General features: G+C 44.1%; 2 protein-coding genes across 3 annotated transcripts in view; one reads left to right on the top strand and one right to left on the bottom strand.

Moving 5' to 3' along the window:
- The window catches only part of LOC140909564 (uncharacterized), a 48,409-nt gene that overhangs the window by 20,018 nt on the left and 2,432 nt on the right, over nt 1-25,959 (bottom strand). Inside the window, exon 2 of the mRNA XM_073339134.1 lies at nt 15,997-16,052. The gene's annotated coding sequence lies outside the window, so the exon portion shown is untranslated. The remainder of the gene's footprint in view (nt 1-15,996; nt 16,053-25,959) is intronic.
- Nucleotides 7,325-16,864, top strand: LOC140909563 (transmembrane protein 247-like). 2 transcript variants are annotated; one of them, XM_073339133.1, is made up of 4 exons: nt 7,325-7,378; nt 10,812-12,640; nt 13,650-13,970; nt 16,566-16,864. In XM_073339133.1, the coding sequence occupies exons 2-4, from the start codon at nt 12,638-12,640 to the stop codon at nt 16,773-16,775; spliced, it is 534 nt and encodes a 177-aa protein (XP_073195234.1). In that variant the 5' UTR covers nt 7,325-7,378; nt 10,812-12,637; the 3' UTR covers nt 16,776-16,864. The 2 variants fall into 2 exon arrangements, with proteins under 2 accessions (XP_073195234.1, XP_073195233.1); XM_073339132.1 differs by lacking the exon at nt 7,325-7,378 and adding an exon at nt 7,386-7,651.

The following is a 25,959-nucleotide window of genomic DNA, read 5'->3' on the forward strand; positions in this document are numbered from 1 at the left end:
GGATGTGTAGATGCTGCCACCACCCAAATGCAAAACCCCCTAGCACCCAGAAAGGCGCACTTGGTAATTTCTTTCTCAGCTCTTCCCCAGAGAGGGAGGTGAAAGGGCTTGAGGGTATCCCACAGGAAGGGAACAAAGGAAATTAGCTGTTGCCCCAGCTAATTAAACAACATATGCATGAACTTCTTAGGCCACCAAAAATCCAATTCTGTTCTAAAAAAAAAGATAAACTTTATTAAAAACAAAAAGAAAGAAAATACATCTGGAACTTAGGCTTTTGCTAGATTTAAAAAAAACCCACTTACAAAAATTAAACATGAAGAATAACCTTCTTGAGGTCCAGCTTAAATGTTAGAAGCAAAACAAAAAGCATTTGGAGGAACAAAAAGCAGAGGAGTCCACAAGACAATAAGAAACAAACAGAAATAAACCTAACCGCGTCTTTCTAAGCATTCCTAATCTACTTACATATCTGGGTTGCTAAATAAGTAGCTCTAGATATGATCCGATTTTCATATCTGGCCTTCAGCGTCTCACAGCACAACTGCTCCCTGTTCTCCTCTTTCCCAGAAAACAACAGCACCAACAAAAGGGAAAGCTTTTCTCCCCCAATTTTAAAACGTTCTAGCCTTCCCATTGACTCTTTTGGTCAGGTGCCCACTCCCTTCCTTTTACCTGGACTTTTTAACCCTTTACAGGTAAGGCAAGTAGAGAACAGCTACTAAGAGGAATTTTATAGCCAATTGGCTGGCTGGGTATCCATAAAAGGGAGCTACCTCCACCCTTCATTTATCACACTGATAGTGGCACTTTCCCTCATTATGAGTTAAACAAAATATGAGAATCTTCAATTACCCCTGAATTACAAGCATAACCTATTCCTGTCTCTTCCATGCATGATTGTAAATTTACACTACTATACAAGCCATTTTGCTCGTATACTCACTTACTGAGCTCCTTAGGAACTGAATAATTGAGGTTTAGACCCATAGATACCAATGGAGAAACCCATATTTCCTTCAGTTATAGTCAAGCCATAGGCAGTAACGGTTTCCATTTTGTGGCTGTAGGAAAAATGTACTAACTTCCACCAGGATTGATGGTGCTGTTCAAAAGCATTTGTTGCATTTTTCCATAGAACATTTCTGAGCTTGACAGGAATTATTCAGTTAAGTCCATCCCTGATTATATTTTTAGCTACCCTCATGCTAGGGCCTGCACGCATGCAAGTGCCATAGAAATGTTAGCCTGTATTGTTCCTAGTGCACTCATAATACCAAGATGGTCCTGTTCTTACACTAACAGCATGTGGGCAATACATCAGCAATTTTATATTCAGTTATACTTAGTTGGTTAACAGATGTTGTACATGGGCTGAGTAAGGAAGCCATATCCTTTCCTATTGCACCTATTTTATTGGCCAGGACCTGCTCGTCAATTGAGTTTAAGACTCCCAACCCAATCCCTACTCCTCCTAAAATAGTTGCTACTGTATCTCGCTTGTGGATCTTCGGGGTGGATGGTCCAGGTATCACACTTCTTATCCACTCCTCCCACCCTGCCACTAATGGGATTACATATGGTAAACATTCAAATTGAACTCTATGCAAATTTAACTGGAGCAGCATAAGCTTTTTGAATGAATACATGGAATTTACTAATGGAAGTTTCTTAAACTCCTGCTTTATCACAACGTTGTTAACGTGTGGTTCAGGCACCCTTTTACAGTTTCTCTTGTTCTGAACAAACTAGTGAAATACCACATACCCGCATCATTTGGTTTTACAGAGATATAGATGTTTCCATAACACTCAACATGAAAACTCACATTATTAGCCTTTTTACAGGACTTATTTACATTGGGACGTGTCTTAACAGAAGAGCTGGTACAATTTTGGCATTTCATAGCTACTGCACACTGGGAGGAGGGTGTATGCACATAAACATCCAACTGATCGATCATGTACTGCAAACCCATTTAAATTTTTACATTGATTTTACCCATTTGCATTCGTGAAGGGAGGTTGGACTGCATAAAGGAACATTTATGTGGCTCCCAAACCTCTACTGCATCAGAGCAGCCAACTAGAAAATTACCACATACATTTTCCTGCAATTTTTTGAACAAAGGAGATTTGTTCCTCCTTAAGCTCATCCACAGAGGTAACCCTCTGAGCCGAATTGGTTGTCGTAAAGGCCATGAGCGTTTTGTTGCTTTTCAGCTCTTACCAATCCAAACAACCGTAATCATTTTCATTATATGCATACACAGAGATGATTCCTCTTAATAGCAAATTTGGTAGATCAAAATCAATGCCATGTACTAATTCATCCCATTTATAGTTTTGAGACTCATTGACTTTACAATAATAGTGCTCATTTCCATTAACAATCACTGACTATGCCATGCAAATAAATGTGCTATGATACAATATAGAAATCATAATTGCTGCTTGATTTCCTGCAACAAAGGAGAAAGACAAAACTAATTAATGTGTATATTATATATATACATACACACACACACACACACACTGTGACAAAAGTTCCTCCTCTGCCTTGGTGGGTCCTGCGCTTGTTGGCGGATTTTCTCGCCTCAGAGGTTCACGACAGCCCTCAGTTTAGCCACTTTCGTGGCTCAAATCTGCTGTTCACTCAGTTAGCCTCATCACAGGCCAGCATGGGGAAAGGAAGAACAACAATCCCCGCAGTCTCTGCTGATCCATCTAGTGGATCGGGGAACAGGCCAAAGACCTTCCCCTCTGGTGGAACCCACAGTCCAGTCCAACTCCTCTGTATCAAGTAGGGAATTGGGGGGATGGAGGGAACCCAGGCCCACCCTCTACTCCGGGTTCCAACCCAGGGCCCTGTGGATTGCAGCTGTGTACAGTGGCTCCTGTAACTGCTGCGTGACGGTTACAACTCCCTGGGCTACTTTCCCATGGCCTCCTCCCAACACCTTCTTTATTCTCACCACAGGACCTTCCTCCTGATGTCTGATAATGCTTGTACTTCTCAGTCTTCCAGTAGTATGCCTTCTCACTCTCAGCTTCTTGCACCTCTTGCTTCCAGCTCCTCGCATGCACACCACAAACTGAAGTGAACTCCTTTTTAAACCCAGGTGCCCTAATTAGCCTGCCTGTCTTAAATGATTCTAGCAGCTTCTTGATTGGCTGCAGGCATTCTAATCAGGCCTGTCTGCCTTAATTGTTTCCAGGAAGTTCCTGATTGTTCTGGAACCTTCCCTGTTACCTTACCCAGGGAAAAGGGACCTACTTAACCTGGGGCTAATATATCTGCCTTCTATCACTCTCCTGTAGCCATCTGGCCTGACCCTGTCACAATAATTATACATACACACACCCCATCAGAATTTTTCCATCCCTTCAGTTGGGTGGAATGAAACCATTTTAGTGTTTTTCTCTTTTTTCCCCATTAACCTTCACCTGGTAGGTGGTTGGACTTGCTTTGTTAATGACAACAACAGGCCCTGCCCATTTGGGGCTCAGTGCGTGATTTTGGTCAGAAAAGAATGAGTATAATACTTTATCACCCACTGTGACGAAGCAAGGTGGTTCCCTGGTTATGTTGTATGTGAGTCTTACTGTTTTGCATGAATACTGTATGTACCACAGTTTCCCTGTGTGTTGTACCAATGCCTAGGTGGTGGGAATAAGGGTGTGTGACTTTTGCTGAGACCCTTGGGGACAGGTGAGGTGGCTCCACCTGCCTGCATGTAAGCCATGGCTAAGGTCCTTCGCAACCTGAGACCCAGGAGGGGGATGCGACCAGATGACATTGTGCCTGGGAAGGGAGACAAAGACCAGGAGGAGGTGCAACATGTGTGTTGGAGATCGGGTCACTGGAAGCTGGGCAGTCTACTGTGGGAGATTTGAGAGGGAGTCCAGAGCGTCTGGCCTGGGATTCCCCAAGATGGACTTGGCTGAAAGTCACTGATTTCTGTGCTAACAAGACCTGTCCTATGCTGTGTTCCTGTCGACTAATAAACTTTTCCGTTTTACAATGCTGGCTGAGAGTCATGGCTGACTGTGGAGTTGGGGTGCAGGGCCCTCTGGCTTCCCCAGGAGCGCCGCCTGGGCAGACGGGCTGCAGGAAACGCACTGTGTGGAAGGGGATGCTGAGTGCTCCAAGATCAGACTCAGGAAGGCCGAAGCTGTGTAAGCTTCTTGCTCTGGCAACAGTATGCTCAGAGACAGGAGGCATACTACCCCAGTCATACAGAGCAGTTCCAGAGCATTGGCCCGGTGACTCCGTGACACCCACATTCCATTCATTTTAGTGTGTCCTGCAGCCTTCTATCCATCTGCCTAGCGTTCATTTTTAGTTGTACAGCAATCTGCAAAAAGAAGTAGCTAATAGTGTGCAACAACTTTGTTATATACTGGTCCATTTTAATTCTGGCCTAATATGAGTCAGGTGGAATGCCTCCCAGCCACCATTTGTCTGGTGTTTTCATGGGTCTTCCCATGAGCACTTCATGTGGTATACATCCGTGGGATGCAACAGTTGACCGAATTCCCATCAAAATGAAAGGCAATTGCTTACCCCAGTTTTTCCATTGCTTTCTATGATCTTTTTCAACACAGTCTTTAGGGTCCTGTTAGTCTTCTGGATCAGGCTCAAGCTTTGCAGGTGGCCTGCTATATGGAACTTTTGCTCAATTTGTAAAGCCGAATTGATAACTTCAGGAATACCAAATCTGGAGAATGCTTGCTCCAAGAGTATCTTCGCAGTGGTAATAGCGAATCCAACACTACTTTGATCCACTTAAAAATGAACCAATTACTACCAAACAATATTGGTTTCCATATCCCGAACAAGGCAAGGGTCCTATAAAATCTATTTGAAAATGATACTATGGTCCTCCTGTTGGCTGGTGTAGTAGAAGTCCTTTGACAATTTTTCTGTCAAGATTGTTCTCAGCGGGGGCAATGCAATTCTATATATATTTTTTCCACATTGTCTGTTAACAGTTGGTTGGTGGCCAAATGTAAGAGCTTACTGACAGTCTTTTCAGCCCCCAAAATGCCCTTTTTGGTGAGCTAGAGCAATTAATACTTTTCTCAATCATGATGGTATCATTAACACAGGGATAACATTATCAATGTTGTTCTTAGTAGCCATTACAAGTCCACTGTTGTGTTTATAGAGTTTTGGTAACCTCTATATTAAGATTTTCCCAACAGCTCAGTGATCTTTGTCCTGTTTCTGTAACTCAACTACGTCTAAATTTATTTTCAGCAACTGATTGCATCTTGCACACAATGTCGGCAGACTTGGTCCACAAGATTTCAGATCCTAAAAGCACAGATTTTTTTAGTGAGGAGATCTACTTTGTTGTTCAGGCCAGATATCTCCGCCTAGTTCTTCCCATGTGCTTTGACCCTGAATAGCTAACTCTTGCCAGTTCTTGATTCAGCCAGTTTCCAAGTAAGTAAGAGGTATTTTGTGTGTATTATAGGCTTGTTATCTGCAGAAGTCATTTGTCTATCCATCCAGCCATCCATATCAGCATCCAAGCTACAAGGGCTCGGATGACCCAGAGTCAGAACAAATTAAAAAGGTCACAACTTGGATCTGCTTCATCCAATGTAGCTACTATAGCAACTACTTCAGCAGCTTGCACAGAACATTGAACCACTGTTCCCTGTAGTATTTTACCAGCATATCCAGCTCAGGGTTTATCCTCATGATAGTGGCTGTAGTAGGAAGAAAGCCTGAGATGTAAGCCCTTGTATCATAGGCCTGGTATGAGGCAGGACCTGCTCACAGAATTTGGCAAGATCAGAGGTGATATTGCAGAAATACACATTCCTAAGAAGTGCTAAGCACAGAGTACTCACGCAAACACAAGTGGTACCAGAAAACACCAATACCAAGGATAGCACAAAAACATTCCCCAAGGATAACAGAAACACACTGACCCCTCCTAAAAGATAAGGTCAGGATGACAGTACGTACCTTGTTTATATCAGGGTATAAAGAGTATTTCAGAGAGAGTATCTTTGGACCGCCTAAGGGGCAGTGGAAAGTCCCACTACTGACTGAGCTGCATCCATTGTCATGGGCATGCATGTCTTAGTATCCTCATAGAGTCTGCCAGGTGCTATTATCATGCTTCGTCGACAGTAAACCTGGCCTGATGCCTTTGTACCTTAACAAAGGTCATTGGGTGGTTTGCTCAAGGTCTGCTGGGTGGTCATTGGGTGGTTTGCTCAAGGTCTGCTGTGCCAGCTGTCTGCGCAGAGCTGGGACAGCACACAGGGAGCGCACGCACACACCCACCCACCCAAACATCTGACTACAGGGGCAACTCCTATCAACCACCCAAATGTCTCTGCCAGAGTCTTTAGCTTGCTCATAGGATGTTTCTAGTTCAAAAGGTGATTTTGGACTACTGGTGTTTTCAAATAGTAGTGGGCATTCGTGATCTTCTCCACTAGTGAGTAGTACGTATGGAACCATTGAGAGAATGAGTCTTTTCCACTTCAAGATCCCTATTAAGTAGACTCAATATGCAGCCAGATAGCAGGGGGCTTGATACCCCACCCTCATTAATTTCACTGGACAGTACATTGTGTATTGGGGTATGAACATTCTTTCAGATAATGGGGGAGATGCCTATAAGATACTCCCAATGTTTCACTGCCCAGGTGAGGGCCAACACTTCTCGTTCACACGGTGAGTATTGCTTTTCTATTTCACTTAAATGTTTTTGATCCAAATGTGACAGGTTTGAGTCCCACACCAGTATTTTGCATTAAGATTGCACTTAATCTCTCTTGTTGTTGCTAGCTGGAGCAGAAAGGGTTTGCCTGACTGTGCATACACAAGGGCTGGTGCCTGAATAAGAGCTTGTTTGAGTCGGCGGAATGTGTTTCTTTCCTTTTCTCCCCAAGTCCATTCTTTACCCTTTTTGAACAAATTATAGGGTGGTTGAGCTAACTGAGTATCCCTTCATAAAGTCTCTTGAGAACCCTGTAAGTCCAACAAATGAACACAATGATGTTATATCTTTTGAGGCTGGCAGCTTGTATATTAATTCAATCCTGCTGGCATCAGGTCTCCTTCCATGAATGCCCAACTCCATCCCAAGGTAACTCACCCTTTGTTTGAGCATTTGCGCCTTTGTGGGACTGATGACAACTTCCATCACCCCAACTTTTTTCAGAACGACTTCCAATACCTCGAAGTTCTCTTCCTTTGTTATTGTTGCAATGAGGATGTCATCCACATAACTTATAATTCTTTCCTTCTTTTCCAGATGCTCCCACATTTTGGATACATATTTGTGGCAAAGTGACGGCACATTGTGGTACCCTTGGGATACTCACCTGAAAGGGACTTATTTCCACAGGTGAATGCAAACTTGTACCCTATGCTATGATGAAGAGGAATGGAGAAGAATGCATTGCTCAAGTCTAGTACAGTAAACACATCAGCACCTGCAGCAATGGCCACCATTATTTCCTGAAATTTGGCTACAACTGGAGCTAACCTAGGTGTAACTCGATTTACCTCCCGCTAGTCGACAGTCAATCTCCAGGTGAATTTGTCCGCTTTTAGGACAGGCAATATGGGAAAGTTACAGACACTATCCATTTCTACAAGTACCCCTTGTTCTAAAATGGTAGGTTTAATCCCCTCCTCAGCCTCCTGAGAATATTTATACTGTTTTTGCGGCTTGGGGTCTGGACCCATCATGATTACTTCAGCTTGGATCTTTCTGCATTAATGCTTATTACTGGTGAATGCTTGCAGATACTGTCTTGTTATCTCTAACTGTTAGCTCCCATTCAGGTGTTTCTAGCTTTACTGGAGTCTGCAACTCTGTGGGCTGCCGGAATGAGGAGACCTCCTTCCTGTCTTTGAATTTGTGTTAGCATTCTATTAGGCAGGTTGACCACAAGGTTTAACTTTTTCAGGATGTCCATTCCCAGAATGCCGTGTCCATCTAGCGTCTGTATGCCAAATGATGCTCTTATTGTTAGTTTGCCCATGGTACACAACGCTGGTTTTATAAAGGGCACAGTGCTTTCCTTATTACTGTATCCCTCCCATACCTTTACTCCTCGTATATTAAAGTCCTTGGGTTTTGGAGCTGCTTTTGAGCAAATAACAACAAGGTGGCACTGGTGTCAATTAACATGACTTGATTGATGTATCCATGCTCTCCCTTTATGGTGGCATCTACTACAGGCATCCCCCAAACATCATTACTGATGAGTGCCACAAAAGAGGGAGGTGGGAGAGTCTGGTCCTGTCATATTGGATGCCAGATGCATTGGTAGCAGATGCTGGTGAAGCACTGCTGTTACAGCCTCCTTCATACTTAGCTAACCTTTTGAATAGCTCCTCTGTAGGCAGGCAGTCTATTTAGTCTCTTTTCTTGTATTTAAGTAATTTTCTCCACAACACTGACTGAAATCCTTTCATATCAGCAGCTTCTCTGCTGTGACAATTGTTAGATGATTCTTGATTATAAAGGAAGACATATCTGTTGCAGAATTCCTGCTTTCTGTATGAGGTTTCTTGCTTTTTGCTCATTGGACTTGTTGTTGGGGTGCTTTTGAGGTGCTTTACAGCTGAAATTTTCTTCTTTGGCCAATGACTAAGGAAAGCCTCTCTCTCTGTAATTCAAATGCTTCAGAATTTTATTTTCCAGTTCTTTAATTGTTGTGGTTCTAGGATTTATGGGATATAAGGAAACCTTTATTGTTGGTAAGAGACCCTGAATAAACACCTCCTTAAATTCAGGCATATCACATGTTGCTACACCATTCACAACAGGAGATAAACCTGACAGCCAATACAATAACCACTTTCTTCCCAAAAACCTTTCTGGCCTTTCACCAGATTTTTGCCTCTCAGAATAAAATTTTCCCAGAATGTTCTCATGTAGGAAGTACAATTCATATACAGCATCGTCTCTCTCAGCTATCTCCCTTATGCTAGCCCATTGCACCTCTCCGGGTAACGCTCCGGATTCTTCCCTGCTCACACACTCATGTAGCAGAGCCCTAGTGCCATCTCTGCTAATAGCAGCCATGTTGCTGATCTTGCCAAGCCAAGCCAATGAAGTATCCTTATTTAATGGGCCCAGAGTTTTGCCCCTTGCTCTGGGTTGGTCTGACCCATAAGCTTTTGTCTCAAACCTTGTTTCCACAGGTCAGTTTGGGCCATAATTTACTACAGTAGTTATGGTGGCCATTGGGGGGCAGGTGGTGTTCTACCCTCCCCCCCTTCGTTCCCTCATAGCTTGTTAACTCTTCTTGAATCTGAGGGGCAGAAGGTTGCATTCTTGTTTCTTTAACCTCTCACAAATCAAAGTCATTTTCTGATCCCTTTTGATTAGGGCAGCTTTCAGATCCATAACCTTTTAAAGGGTCAGTACTCAAGGCATTGAGCATACCCTGGGCTCTTTTTAGCTTAGCAACTCAATTTTGTTCTTATATGTGGTATGATCTCCAACGTTGTGTTTACTATTCTGAACCACTTTGACCAGCTCTCATATAGCAGCTTGGGATTCCTCCATTTTAGTAGCTAAAACAAAATTCTTCTTGTCCTTTTTCGCCAAGCATGCATTAAGCTCTTTAACCTGCTGCTCTAGCTGGTTGATTTGTAAACAGTGGTTTAATCCTTGAGCTGACAAAGTATTGCTTTGTAATGTTAATTTATCAATGTCAGCTTCCTTTTCAGCTGTGTTCTTTCAACTGGGAGATTACCTTGCTTTTAGATTTTATGTGTTCGTGCCATTCTCTAGACACCATGACTAGCCCATATATGAGAGCTAGTTTCTTTGTTTTCTTATTGGGGATAGGCTTAACCATTACAAAATTCTCCCAAGTTCAAAACAATTTTTCAAATGCATCCTCCCATTAAAAAAAAAAATTCAGCCCATGGATTTTTCCATTTACAAAAAGAATTTACACAATGTTCCAATTAATTCCTCACTCCATCCGCTGGGACTGAAGCTTTAGACACATTTCACAAATCAAGTAGTGTGTCTGGCTCACACAGCAACACTACTTCCCCCAGCACTTTACTGGTGACTACCAAGAGTCGGGACAAGTAATGCTCAGCAACAATGCTGGCCTGCCCCAGAGTTATTAAACTCCCTTTATCTCAAACAGCACTCCCACCGGACTCTCTCAAGGCCAGAGTCTGCTGTACTCATTGGGCCTATGTCATGCTCAGTGGGCCTAATGGCTGGCCTGCTATCAGTCCTCAGTTAGCACACCACAAAGAGCTCCCACAGAGCATTCACTGGTGCCTGACTTCAGCAGCTGGGTCTCAAAATAAGAAAAGCTCCTGGCCAAATACCAATGCTGCCCTCCCTCAAGACTTGTGGCTGTCCCATAAACCTTAGATGAGCAGATTATAAAAACTTAAAGCAACTGCGACCATCAGGGGTCCTGCTGTGATCACCAGAACTGTTACCAGAAGAGACTGGTGGAATTGATTTAAGGACCCCACTGCCCTAAAAGGATTGATCCCTCTGTAGGGTCTATCACCTATTAGTCACAGGTCAAATGAAACTTAGTCATTTTAAACGCTGAAAACATGCAGGAGGGTTTATTAAGAGGGTACATAACAAAATATAGAGAAAAGTACAATAAAGCATAAAACAGCTCGGTGGTTTTACAAGTACAGCTGGCTTGAAGCCCAGACCCAACCCCTAACCAATATGGACACAACACAAATAAAATGTCAACGTTACTCAGTCTCTAGGAGTGACAGGAACTCAGGTGTAGATGGCTCACAATGCTCTCGTCTGCCTTGCTTCTCAGGTAACTCAGGTCAAGACCTTGAGGACAGCTACTGGAATCAGGAACTCGAGATGGAACAGGATATCTTCCTCGATGACAGACAACCTCAAAACACCTGTGCTTACCTGGATGTTCCTTTTTCTCCGTTGCACAACCGAGCAGACATGAGTTGAACTGAACATGGGCTGCCTCCTGAGCAGACAGCCCTTGACAGAGTGTGTAGTCCCCTTATATAGACTCTGTCACAAAGCAGAATAACTGGGAGTCAGATGACCCCTTCCTGACTTTACTGTTGTTAGGTAGATTAGGCTTAAACTTTAACCAATCAGAAAAATAGGCACCTAAAAAGGGTGCCAACCTTGGTAACAAGAAGGTGGACAAAGATGGAGGGTGAAAGATAAACCACCACCACCAAAATGTCTAAAAGCCCCAACACTTGTTCCTTATTTTGTTTTCATTTCTCCAAATTTATGATGGTGTAACTCCATTGACTTCAATTATCCTAGCAGGAATTGAGTGGCATCAATGGTAGAGTAAAGGCAGGTGTTACTGACAGCAGAATTTGGCTTCTCGCTGAGCGAGCACAGGTTTGATTACTAGAGCTACCTCTCAACACAGGAGCAATATTGCTCCATCCAATCCCACATCTTGGTCTACCCCACTGAAACTTCTGTGTGGGGATCTCCAGCTGTTAACATCAACTGAATAAGGCCCAAACTGAGCTTTTGATCTTTCTCTGTTCCCACACCTCTGTTCTTCCCCCTCATCACCATGTATACCACCACCATCCTCCCAGTCACTCAGGCCTGTAATGTCAGCATCATCTTTGACCTGGCCCCTTTCTAGACCCATACCCATTTGTAGTGTTTAAGTCTTGTCACAACTTCTTACAGAACGATCCAGAGATCCAGCATTTTCTGTCTGTCCAGACTACCAAAGTTTCTGTTCCAAGCCCTTATGTTGTATCTTGAGTACTGTCATCTTCCTCTCTCTAGCTTACCTTGTCCTCCCCTTAAGTCCATTCAAAACATTTCTGCCAGCATTATCTTCCTAGCTCCTTGTCTGCTCATGGCCCCCCCACCTCCACTTTGCATCCCTCCATTGGCTTCCCTCCACAAGCTTCTTTTCTGTGCCTTTATGGCCCTTCACCATTTAGCACTAATCTATCTTATCACACTGATGACACCTGCCTTCACTCTACCACTCAATTCCTGCTAGTCTGCTTTTCCTACAAGCCCTTCTCAGCACTACCTCTCCTCAACACCACTCCTTAATTGGAGGGAAACACTCCATCAAAATCCATAGTGTCACCATACTATCCTACTTCAAATCCCTGCTTAAAACTTTTTACTCCCATGAACCCTACAAATCACTGCCAGCTGATCATGGCTAGGCACGTGGTGAGCCAGACTGCTGCCTACTATGCATGCTGCCACTATGTGAAGGAACACAGTCTCATTCACTGAAGCAGCAGGAAGGTGGCTACAGAAGGAAAAGAACTGATCTAGTGGTTAAGGTTCTAGACTTGAATCAGGAGAACTGGATTTATCCCTGGCTCTGCTGCAGATTTCCCATGTGCTGTTGGACACCTAGCAACAGAGCATTTATGATGTTGTAGCAACAGCTGGATTATGAGACAGCATAGTGTGGAACCTGTGACATCAGCATGACAGTTTGCTGAAATCTGGCTTTGAACTTTGTGCTTCTATCTGGATCGAACTGGGGCAGCTGGTGTTGAGTTTTCTGCATGGGACAGTGAAAGACTTGTAAAACTGTGGCTACTGCCTGTGAATCCAGTGTTCTCCAGCCTCATTTCTGCCTCCCCTAGCTTTGTACCCAAGACCTCTATGGTAAGAGTAATAGTTTTCTTTGTTTTTTTATTTTCTTCACCTTCTGTCATAGACTTTAAAATGTAAGCCAGGGGAAGAGTTCCACATTTTGTCTACATCCATTTTATTCAAAGCTCTTGCATGTGCTTCTTGTATACATTACATAAATAAATATTGTGGCTTTCCATAAGCCTGGAGGGCAGACCTGTCAGTGGCATGATCTCTACATAACTAACTCCTGGGTCTGCTGAAAGGCAGCCAACCCATTCTACTACTGTTATTTAGCCTATTACTAATGCCAAGACAGGGAGGCCTCTCACCTTCATTGGCTCATTTTGGCATCTCATTTATGAACTGACAGAAATTAATTCAGAGTAGTAAAATATTTTTCTCCTGGCCAGATACATCCAAGACGGTAGCACAGTCTCATGACTCCATGGTTCTAAGGGGAAGCTAATTTCATATCTGGTTGAACACCATCCACTAGACTCGAATCAGAGATAGATTTGTCCCCTATGTTTTTCTTCACTGACTTTTCAACTGACCCAGAGTTGAAGTGTTCTTTATGCTTATGTCAAAGGCCATGGGTTTTAGTCCAGGGCTTTGATCTGGTTATGGGGACTGGGTTAGGTCTCATCTACTCCTATTTGGGGTGGGGAGAGGGGAAGTTTACTCTAATGACTGCATCCAAAGCTGGGAGGAAAGAGGGGCAAAAAGTGGAAGACAGTATATAGAACTATGAAAAGTCAGGGGGACAAAAAGTTTTGGGGGGAGCAACTGCCTCTCTCACCCCATAGCAAATGATACCACTGCTTTTCACCACAATATAAGTGGAGCCTCTGACTTTCTAGTAGTTCAGACAGGGCTTTGAATATTCAAGTGTAGTAGCTTTCCAGATATAGTTGGGCTGCCAGCCTGCATTTGGCCCAGCTGAGCTAGTCGAAAAACATTTCTTTTACCAGAAGATTTTTTAAAAATAGTTTGTATCAGTTAAATAGGAGTGGGTGATTTTCCCTGATCTATGGACTAGGACACCCCTGAAAATACCCCAGATGTCCCTGACGATGTGACAGAACCACCAGGAATTAGGGACCAGGACCTGGAGACTAATTCACAGGCAGAACTGGATTCTCTGCAACCAGAACATGTTACCAATGATGGTGAGATCAACAGCTGGGTGGAGATGGAGCAGCCAAACTTCACGCTGGACCGAGTGGCTGAGACTGAGCTGGAGAAGATGCGGCTGGATATGGAGCTGACTATGCTGAAGTGTCAATATGAGGAGAAGGAAAAGCAGCGGCAGCACAAAGAGAAGATGGAGCAGATGCGCCTGCAGGCATCATCTGGACATGTAAGTACAGGTGAAAGCGTAAACAGGGGGAGGCATGACCCAGATGTGTGCTCTCCACGTGGTCCCAGTTTAAAATATTTCCAAATCTCCACAAAGATTCATTTCTTTGAGAAGACTTCCATTCAGTCAGAATCAAACCCAAGAATGAACTCATAGCAGGATCTTACACATTAACTCCAGAGACTTTAAAAAAAAAAATACATTGGAGAAGTTATTTTGCCATTACTTGTAACTGGTTTGCCTACTAAATAGAGAGGGGTAAGAGTGGTTTCCCTGTCAGCCATATAAATGCATTGCTGCCTCAGTTTCCCTCACTGGTTGAATAGTTTAGCCCTCCAATTTCTCCCCTTCAACAGGGATGAAATATCAAAAAACAAACACAGAAGGGAAGTCCAGCAGACTCCTCCTCTAAGATCTGGCTTTCTCCTGAAGGACCAGGCACTTTTCCTCCCCTCACCCTCTGCCAAAAGCTCAGACCCTGGGATTTGGACTCGGACTCTACTTGAAGGGGCCAGCATACTCTATGGCAAGGGGATACAACTTCTACAGTGGAGCCAGTCAAAGAGGTCTTGTGACCTAAATTCCCTGTAAGGTGCAGGGCCACGCCTATTTAGTGCTGCACAGGCGCTCAGGGAACCCACCGGGGGACCTGCCATGGCCAGGGACCAGCCAGGGGACGGGCACCCCTCCCCCAGCCCCAACCTAGCCAAGCCCTGGACCTGCCGCAGCCCAGATCTCCTGGGGCCTGGGAAGGGGTGCCTTTCCTGCAGCCGAAGCCCAGGTGCTGCTGTGGAGGGAAGGAAGAGGCGCCTCTCCCCACCCCAGCCCAGCAGCTGCTGTGTGTGGGGGGGGAGGGGAGGAAAGAGAAGAGGCAGCTCCCCCACCCATAACCCCAGAGTACCCTCCTGCACCTTAAACCCCTCATCCTGGCCCCACCCAGAGCCCATACCCCACCACCCCAACCCTGCAGCTCTGAGCCCATCTCTGGCCCCAACCCAGAGCCTGCACCCCCTCCCGGAGCCCTTGCACCCCAACCCTCTGCCCCAACCCTGGGCCCCCTCCCACACTCCAAACCCCTCATCCCCACTCCCACCACATGAATGTGGGTGTGTGACACATCACCTCCACACTGGTACCCATTATAAAGTTTATTCCACACATGGGTTGGAAAAATTAGAGGGAACACTGCCTGTGACTAGAACATATTTTGAGGGTGTTCTAAAGAATTAGAGGGGTGGTTAACCCCAGGTGTAGCAAAGCAAACTGGCCTGATGGTTGATCTGAACAGCAGGTGCTATGCCCATCAAAAAATAATGGGAAACACAGTAGGATCTAAAAAGAACAGGCTAGATAACAGTTCATTTGTAGGGAAACCCAGGTAGCTCTGAACTTAAGACTCACTGCATCCAAACTAACGGCAACAAATGGGGAAATGTGGTGCCTAAAACTGCCAAACCAATAGGAAAAATGGAGCAAGTGTTGCTATTACAGCCCTGATGGACAACCATTCAGTAGGTAAACTGCTCCTCTTCCTTTCAGTAGCGCACATTGAGCAAGTACTGGTGAATGGAAAGGTATAGCTTAAGGTTTAAGTGGAAGATAACTTTGTGCCGTACAAGATTCACCAGTTGAATTCACTTCCACATGAAGGCATCAGGGTAAGAGTGTGGTAGAGGAGTAACCTGTACCTGTGTTATTGGGAATTACTTTGATATCATTTACCCGACTAGCATGTGCAGTCTCTCAGTCAGTTCAGGAATCTCTCAGTGGCAAGGACTGAATGGAAAAAGCTTGGTCTAATTCAGCCCTCAAGTAAATAAAAAACTCCTGAGATGCAGCTGCTTACATCAAGGCTGAATTTGGCCATATGTCCTCCATATAAAAAAAACAGAGAGAAGTAACTGTTGGAATTCCTGTGTTAGCACATGAAGCAGCTGCCACATGTTTAATGGACTTTAATTCTAACTTGACTGAAGAAAAAATGATTAAGTACAGAGGTACCTGGAACTTGGAGCGTTGTGCTTACCAGAAGTTGTAGAAGGCTGTTCTGGGAGACTAGGCTCACATACCAAAAGTGTCCCCCTGCAGGAGAAGGAAGAAAATGGGAAACACTTCATGCTTGAGTGAGTCTGTGCACAAATTGCTAGCAGTTATTTTCTTTTAACTGGTTATCCAGCCATTAAAAGAAAAATCCACAGGATAACAGAATTTTTTTTTCACCCTGCTGTTGATAAAGAATCAGAGCATTACAGAACTTGTCTGAGATGCCCAAAGCAGAGAGATAGCAGGAGACAAGTACAACTATGGAGCCCAGCCCTACACTAAAACAACCTTTATAGAGTCATAGCTAAGTATTTTGGGAGTCATGAGTATGACAGTTAGCACAAGCCAAGCAGTTCCACAGCTCATCAATCTAATTCATCTGGCTGTTCAAACAGAATCGCGCTGATCTCAATCTGAAAGTTTGTCCATGGATCACATTAGTGACAGTTTATGGTCACAAAGGCAAGGGATGTGCTGAGCAGTAGTCTTTTCACAGGACATGTATAGAACATGGCCCTGCAATATCACACATTTTTGCCCCTTTGTCCACAGCCTGCTGAAGGATGCCTGGACCTCCTCATGCCCCAGAACCAATTTGCTTTGTTCCTGTATTGCTTCATCTTCATACACGTTATCTACACAGCAAGGGACCTGTTGCTCTTCTTTGTTAAGAAGCATCACCTATTCATCATTGTGGTTACCTTGTTATATTTAATTAAAAAGCTCTGGGATTATTTGTGTTGCTCTCAGTTCTTCCTCTGAAAGGTCTACATGGTTGAAGCCTGATTGATATATACAGTGTTCTGATAGTAAGGTGATAGGCATCATATATAAGGATAAGAGAAGTATTACATGGAGCCAGATTTTTCAAAAGTAGACACTGATTTTTGAATTACTTCAGTGTTTGTCTTGACTTCCCCATGCCTGAAAAGTCACTGCTGTTAATGATATCATTGATTGACAATTGTGCAGAATTGTCCCTCTAATCCAGCATAGTTAGAAATTAGACACGCTAATGATTTATTAGGTCATTAGATTGCCCTTGTCGGAGCTAACTCAGCATTGTTTCATACAGTATATTCTCCAATACTTTGTCCAGTTGCATTTTAAATGTTCCAGACAAAAAAGACCTGCATTTTCTGTGGGAAGTTATTCCACAGTATATCACCTCTCACTACTGAGGAGTTTCTTCTGACTTTTCCATTTCACAGTTTCATGCCTTTATTTCCAATTACACTGCAGGGCTCAAAGTAAACCACCACCAAAGGGGAAAGCAGTCATTACGCTGAGAAAGGGGTGTCAGGAGCACTCAGGGGAGATGGGATAGAGAGGAAGCTAATGGGAGAAAGGACATGAGTTCCCATTTCAAGCCCTGATACCTTGTTGGGAATCAGTGTAAGGTAGTGTGAATCTAGTCTTCCTTTGCTTTTGCCAAAATGCCCAAAATTGACACAAAAAGTGAAGTCAAAGCAAACTTTTTGAGTCACCAAAAATTTTGGAAAATTTCATTGTCAGTTCAGCACGAAACAATTTTTTCAGAATTGCCTGTGAACAAAAACATTTTTTATTCACCCAGTTCTAGTGAAGAAAATTGTCAGTCATCCACACCAGGCCAGGTCTGCCCCTACCCTCTTTCTGTTCCCTTTAAGGAACCTAGGGCCAGCAGCAGTGCTATCATGGAACAATGTTAACACTACCAATCCAGATTGTGCCTGACGCCTGTCAGTAGGACAAGGCTCCTTGGAGTGTTTAATTTGTAATGAAAGAGGTGCCAACGCTCAAGCAATATTTTTTACTTTTATAAAAAACGCAGTAAGTCCAGAGGTGCCATGGCTGTGAACTGCCAAGCCTAGAGGTGCTGGGGCTCAACCCTGGCAAGCCCTGGCACAAATTAAGCACTGGCTTCTTGTGCCTTTGATTAGGGCCTGGCTCAATCCATCCTTTTGGAAAGAGTCATAAAAATCAAATAATTTTGATGATTTGTACAACATGTATTTTTCTCCTTCTTTGGGACACAAACTAAGACTGGGTACAATGATTTCTCCCCAACATGCACATGTGATGGCTACCATCAAGGGCCACACCTCACCAGGGACTGCCAGAGTGGAAAGTATGAATCTCTACAGCCTGATCTTAAAAGCCAGGCTCTTAGATTGAGAATTACTGCACAACCACATCCTCTATGGGTCAAGCACAGAGGGAGATTCATGTAGTCACACACACTGATCAAAGAAAAGGAGTACTTGTGGCACCTTAGAGACTAACCAATTTATTAGAGCATAAGCTTTCGTGAGCTACAGCTGAGGAAGTGAGCTGTAGCTCACGAAAGCTTATGCTCTAATAAATTGGTTAGTCTCTAAGGTGCCACAAGTACTCCTTTTCTTTTTGCAAATACAGACTAACACGGCTGTTACTCTGACACACTGATCAGTAGCTTACAATATATACTTTCTTTGGGTAGAGCTCATCCCCCATGTCTGAGGCCCACTGCCATCTGAATCTCAACACGTCCCTATTTACGTAATGCTGCTACTTTGGCCAGTGCAGGGTATCGAATAAGGAACCTGCAGCATTAAACACAGGAGTTGCTATAGGTTGTGCTAAAGAGCCTACCTTTAGAGGTAGGGGTTATAGCAGAGTCATATCCTTGGATAGGGAATCAAGGGGGGACACCACACATTCTCTAGGTTGTTACACACATTCATAAGTGTGATCGGACTTGCCCTGTCTTGCTCTCCTGCCTGTCCCATATAGAGACTCCCAGTCTAAAAGCAGGGCACAGTCTCTCGCCAACTTCTTCATATCAATGACTCAGCATGATGCTGTTGTGCCCTCTGCCAGCCACCATAACCTCCCAGCCTCAAACCTTCCCTTTAGCACCCACAGTACAGTTACATGAAAGTGTACTATTACAACAGCATTGAGACCACCAGGAGAGAATAAACTTGTTTTGATGTTTTGTGTGCAAAGACTTGGATACATCCCCTGCCCCCATTACATTTATTAGCACCAAATTGTCTGCTGAGGGTCCACTGCTCTAATCACTCTAGTCCTTTTGCTGTCTGATTCTAGCCTCATGTGTTTGTCATTCCTTCAGTTTTAATGTTATCTTCAGCTTTGATCACATATGATTCTACACAAAATGCACACCTGACAAAGACAGCCCTGAAGCAGCCCTACCTGTGTCTGGGAGCTCTGCTTGAAGCCTGGCTGATGCTTCATCTTTGTGATTGAAGCAGCTCCATGGTTAATCTGGAAATGCCCCACAGACCATTACTAATCCACAGACCACACAGTGTGAGAACCAATCTCATAGCAATCACCCTCACTATCTTACTCACTTGAAGCCTAGCTTAGCACCTTGGCTTTCACACTGGTGCCGACAAGAGATTGAGAATTGTAGCCCCAGAGAACTACTATAAAGTATTAAATCACTTACCCTCTTGAATGCTTAAAGATAGTCATATGACTCATGATTCAGTGGAAGGGAAAGGAATCTGTGGGGTCCTACAGGAGGAGTCAGTAATATATCTGAAAACAGATAACCTCAAACATAACAGTCCTTGTGGTTTCCATTTACCTCAGTGCAGGTAAAGGGCCTATGCACATACACAGGCTGTCATCAGTGCTAGCCACTGGGAAGTTACAAGTGCTTCTTAACACAGGGTCCATTCACCACAGGGAACCTCCTCCTGGCTGCTCTGGGGATTAGCTCTTTCCAGGTCCAAGGCCCCCCACCCCCCATCTGCTGCTTGCTGCACACATTGTTCCCTCTCCCTTACTCTGTAACTCAGGGTTGCTTCCTCTTTGTGACTTGGCCCTCTGGCACGTTCCCCCCTTTCAGGGTATCAAAGTCTTTCCTTACCAGCAGTCCTAGCCAATCATAGAAGAATTATAGAAGATTAGGGTTGGAAGAGACCTCAGGAGGTCATCTAGTCCAACCCTCTGCTCAAAGCAGGACCAACACCAACTAAATCATCTCAGCCAAGGCTTTGTCAAGTCAGGCCTTAAAAACCACTAAGGATAGCAATTTCACCACCTTCCTAGGTAACCCATTCCAGTGCTTCACCACCCACCTAGCAAAATAGTTTTTCCGAATATCCAACCTAGACCACCCCCACTGCAACTTGAGACCATTGCTTCTTGTTCTGTCATCTGCCACCGAGAACAGCCTAACTCCATCCTCTTTAGAGCCCCTCCCCCCCTTCAGATAGCTATATAGTTGAAGGCTGCTATCAAATCCCCCCTCATCCTTCTCTGCTGAAGAAATAAGCTCACTTCCCTCAGCCTCTCCTCATAAGAGAAGTGCCCCATCCCCCTAATCATTCTCATTGCCCTCTGCTGGACTTGCTCCAATTTGTCAACAATATTCCCCTTCACTACCCCTGTGATGCCACTTCCCTGGCAGTGGCTGCCAAGGGAACCCAGGACCACCCTCCACTCTGGGTTCCAACTCAAGGACTCTCTAACCAGCAACCAACCTCTGTTCTATTCTGGACCTTACTACCTTTTCCCTGAGGCTTTCCTTACCTTCTGGCTCTCCCATCCTCTGGGTCTACCAGCCACAGAATACCACCCTCCTTCCACAGAGTAACGCTACACACCTCTGTGGTACCAAACACACCTCCTTACTCCCAAGGAAAGACTACTTCCCTGCAGCCCCTCTCTGCTATCTGGCTTTATAGAAGCCCCCACTTGTTCCTGCACAGGTGAGCTTCCCCTAATTAGGGCTTTCCTCTCAGACTTAATTCTCCCAGCTTGCAACCTAATAGGTTAATTGGCCCATCTGGCCTCCATTAACTCCTACAGGGAGAGTGTGGGGTGAACATCCCATCACACTTGCATGCATACACACATATGCTTCTTAATAAGGGTAAATAACATCTTACAGTTATATAGTCCTTTAGAGCCCAAAAGATCCTTAAACCCTTTGCAACTTCTATGCACATAGCTCTGGTGAAATGCAGCCATGTCTGGAGTGACAGGTAACCAACCAGCACAGAGCATCTGCACAAGAGTGGGTACTCCAAATATTTCTTATCTTGTAAGATCACTGGGCCATCTTTTCCTTGTGTTTGTACAGTGCCTAGCACAAAAGATCTCAGACTGAGGTCTCAAGACTTAACCACAATACAAACAGTGAAAAGGCAAATTTGAGCTGAGGGCAAACCCCTTCTTTTACCAAATAAATGCTAAGGACCTTGAATTAGCTGGGAAAGCAGATGGGACCTTGGCTGTAACGGAATCCCGCAGGCAGTGACCTCTATGGAATTCAGTTTCTCTCTCTCAGAAGGATAAAGAATTGGAATGACCTTGCTGGGATTTGAACCAGTGGATTTGTGTAAACGTATAAAATTTGTGTAAATTTGTGTAAATGTGTTAAATGTTTGAAAGCAAAAGGAAGCTAGAACTGAAGATGTAATTACCTAAATAAAATAGCAGATCAACCAATCCAATTGCATCTAATAAACCTGCCCAGAGTAGCTTGTCACCATGATGCCAGAGGGCATGAGTGCATTGCCCCATTTCCTACATTGATGAGAAAAGTAATTCAGTTCCATAATTCCTCCCCATTTGCCAGACAAAGACAAGCTGTTAGTCTATCGAGCCATCCATACACATTTCTAACATATACGTTACTACACTATGTGGTTACTATAGATTAGAATATCAGATATGGCCAAGATACGCTTGGGGCACACACTTAAAATGCCGCAGCGGCACAGCTGCACCGGTACAGTTGCTCTGCTATAATGCTTCAGTGAAGACGCTACTACACTGACGTGAGAGCTTCTCCTGTTGGCGTAGTTAGTCCACCTCCCCAAGAGGTGGTAACTATGTGGATGGGAGAAGCGCTCCCATCCACATAGCACTGTTTACACCTGGGCTTAGGTTGCTATAACTGCGTTGCTCAGTGGAATGGATTTCGCACACCCCTGAGTGATGTAGTTATACTGATGCAAGTTTGTAGACCTGGTCTTGGTGCAGCTGGAGTGGATTGTGGGGAGAGGTGGTTCTATGCCATCTTTGCATTCTCCAAATAATGGAACCAGCAAGGGGCCGGTTTGGTCCCTGGCCTAATTTAGGGCAGGCTCAGAGCTCTTCTAAGTTATATACAGCTGTTCAGACCCAAGTGGCTGTTATAGCAGCCAGTGACTATGTAGTTGAAGGGGTGTCCCAGATACATTTCCTTTCTCCCAGGAACACCCTTTACACAGATGTGGGTGTGTCTCCTTGCCACCTGGGGTTTCCTTTTCACCAGGGGGACCTTCTGAGAGCTAGTAATGGCAACAGTGTGATGCGAGAGTAATGCAAAGCTGCTGGAGCAGATCCAAGAATCAGGCTCTACACACATAATTAAAGATTACCCTCAGGGCAGAGAACCTTCTCTCTAATGCTCCCTTGTTAATTCACTTTCACAAGCAAGATCTCTCAAAACTGCTGTTACACAATGGAGCAAGGATGGAGGTTACAAGTGAGATAAATGGGGGTGGGTGGGTGTGCTCATGGTGGCTAGCAGAGAGAGTAGAAGGGAGCAACAACAATGAAAGAGAGCAGAGACAGAAAGGGAACAGCGTCCAAAGAGTTAAACACGTTGAGGAAGGCAGCCACAATGAAGCAGTGAAAAGCAGAAGCATGGCATTTTGGCTACAGAAGACTTAAGCAGAGGGAGACCTGTGTGAATAAAACATTTTTTGGTTCTCTGGCACGTCCGAAAAATCAGAAAAAACAACAACATCTTTTTGGGTCAATCTAGAACTGAATTTTTAAAGCATTTTTATCAAATCAAAAAGTAAAAAAAAAATTATTTTCAGTCAAACAGAATTTTGGGTTTTATTTATAGACTATTTTTGATCTTTTAAAACATTGAATTAAAGGAAATTTCTAAACAGTCATTTGAATCGAAAAATTGACATGTTTAATTTTGAAAATGTCAAAACAAAACATTACAACTTTTTTGAAATTTCTTCCTGCTCCCTCCCTGAAACAGTTCAGCAAAACTGACACCAATTCATGAAAGGTTTTGATGTCACCAAATCTGCATTTTTTAACCAAAATATAGTTTTGGCCAAAAAAATTTCACCCAGCATTAAGCAGAGAACATCTCACAATGGTGGAAGCAGCTTCCATTAGAAGGACTTTATGGGGAGCAATGTATATTGGATACTTGCCCAGCAAAAATGGAGGGAAAAATAGGAATTGATTTTTGCCAGCATTTTCATCATTTTGTGTCTGGTGATTTTCCATCTGCAAAGACATTACTTGAAGATGTATGACATGGGGTCTGTCCATGAAAAAAATGCACAAATGCCAAAGGCTACATATATTTGCTGAAAATCCACTTGTGTTAGAAAATGGCCTCATTTTGCTTGAAACACCACTTGTTTTAAGCAAAATTTTGTCCTTTCCGGCTCAAGGATGGGTCCATTGCCCCTGAAAACAGCCTGTTTTCAAGTGCAATTTAAAAAAAAAATCACCAAAAATATGTAAAAAGCAAAAACAGGGTAATTTTGATGTGAATTCCAGTTTCACAATGAAATGTGTGATGAAAATTTTGCACAGTTCTGCTGTATACAAGAGTTCAGCAGCTGGAAGAGGGAGAAGCAGCTACCTTGAAACTGAGCAGACTAGAGAAAGTATGAAATGTGCATCAAACAGAAGGGTAGGAGTGGGGGCAGCAGACACAATGAAAGGAGGTCACTAATGGAGGTGTTTGCAGAGAAGATGATGGGGAAAGAGAAGCTGCCACAATGAAACACAGAGGGCCTGATTCTTTTCTCACTCTCACCAGTAACTCCACTGATTTCGCTGGAGCTGCTGAGTCCTGATTTACAACACCAGTGATAGAGGAGAATCAGGGAGTGAGTGAGACTGAGGAAGCAGGAACGCAATGGCACTGAAAAACAGAGCCAGAGCAACACAAGTTGGCTATGGAGGAGTTAAACAGAGGCTGGAGTCAGAGTTGCAGCCGTGTTAGTCTGTATCCACAAAAAGAACAGGAGTACTTGTGGCACCTTAGAGACTAACAAATTTATTTGAGCATAAGCTTTTGTGGGCTATAATCCACTTCATCGGATGCATAGAATGGAACATATAGTGAGAAGATATATATATACACACATACAGAGAACATGAAAAGGTGGAGTAAGAGGCTAATTAATTAAGATGAGCTATTATCAGCAGAAGAAAAAAAAAACTTTTGTAGTGATAATCAAGATGGCAGGAGTGTTTGTGTAGAAGGGTAGCCCTTATGCAACAGGTGGAATAAGGCCTCTTGTTTCTTTGCCACTGAGCTGAGCAGGGCTCTCTGTACAATGAGAGCCTCTGGGAGCCCTTGGAGACGTGACACGTGCCACAAGCGCTCTGAAGTCTGCCCCTGTACGTGCAGCCTCAGCCTTCCGCTTCCTGAGCCCCGCTCGCTCCTCCAAGTCCTACGTGAGCAGAGGCAGCTGCGCCACCACAGATAAATTATTAACCGGTTTAATGGGCCCTGACCACTAGGCTCTCGGTTTTTTTCCTTTTCCTTCTGCTTGTGCTGTGTGTTGGACTCAGCTTCATTATTTTTTCATTTCTTTAAAGCATTTCCTCCTCCTGCACATAAATAAGAGATTGTTTCTACTTGCTCCTCCAGCTGCACACAGACAGCAGCTTCACATCCCCTACCCCCGCCTTGCACAGGCCGCCTGCTGCTGCTGCTATGAGACAGAAGCTCTCTAACGCTGCAGGGGAAGCATGTCTCCCTCCCTGAGTGCAGCAGGAAGTCGGGGGAGACCAGTTCTGCCTTCAGTTCAATGGGAATGCAGCTCAGGGCAGAACATGGCACAGGGTTATTTTGATACCAAAAGCAGTGCACTACTTCAACAATTATTATAATGCTATCTATAAATAAATAGCATTTCTAAGGTGCTCAGCCTCCAACCACCTTACACACTACATCAACATTAATGCATCCCCAAAACTCAAGAAAGGTGGGCAAGTAATATTAGCCCATTTAGAGCTGGGGAAACTGAAGCACCGACTGATTAAGTGACTTACCCCGAGGATCAGGCCTACTGTGTGGAGTTAGATATGTCAACATCAGTGGTTCTCAACCAAGGGTATGTGTACCCCTGGGGGTACACAGAGGTCTTCCAGAGGGTACATCAAGTCATCTAGATATTTACAACAGGCTACGTAAAAAGCACTAGCGAAGTCAGTACAAACTAAAATTTTATACAACTCGTTTATACTGCTCTATATAGTGTACACTGAGCTATAAGTATAATATTTCTATTCCAATTGATTTTATAATTATATCAAAAAAATGAGAAAGTAAGCAAAGTTTCACAAACAGCATGCTGTGACACTTTTGTATTTTTATGGCTGATTTTGTAAGCAAGTAGTTTTTAAAAGAGGTATAACTTGGGGTTGGGGTACACAAGAGAAATCAGACTCCTGAAAGGGGTACAGTAGCCTGGAAAGGTTGAGAACCACTGCCCTAAACTACAGCTGCCACCACAGCCCAGCGAGAGCACTGCAGCTGTGCTGCTGTAACACTGTAGTGTAGATCCTTCCTTACAGCAATGGAAGGGGTTTTTCCATCAATGTAGTTAATCCACCTCTCCCAAAGGCAGGAGCTAGGTTGATGGAAGAATGCTTCTGTCGACCTAGCCAGGTCTACACCAGGGGTTAGGTCAATATAATTATGTCTAACAGGGCACAAAAATTTTTACAGCCTTGAGCAACGTAGTTGGTTGATCTAATTTTTTAAGTGTAGACCTGGTCTTAGTTATACTAAGGCTCTTTAGGCTAAACCGGCAGCATGAAGAGACCTTAGATTAGGAAGGAATGGCCTCCTGAGAATAACCCCTGTGCATGCGGCCTCCTCAGATGGTACAGAAATGGGATAAGGGCTGTACACTGGCCCTACTCCCTGCACCTGGCTTAAAGGATGGCTCAGGGGCAT

Source organism: Lepidochelys kempii, chromosome 3 (assembly GCF_965140265.1).
Source record: "Lepidochelys kempii isolate rLepKem1 chromosome 3, rLepKem1.hap2, whole genome shotgun sequence".
In the NCBI taxonomy this organism is placed as follows: Eukaryota; Metazoa; Chordata; order Testudines; family Cheloniidae; genus Lepidochelys; species Lepidochelys kempii.

Excerpts from the sequence above, each read along its gene's own strand:
- LOC140909563 (XM_073339133.1), top strand. Across the intron at positions 13,971-16,565 it reads TGCAGGCATCATCTGGACAT|CCTGCTGAAGGATGCCTGGA; the intron begins GTAAGTACAGGT and ends CTTTGTCCACAG.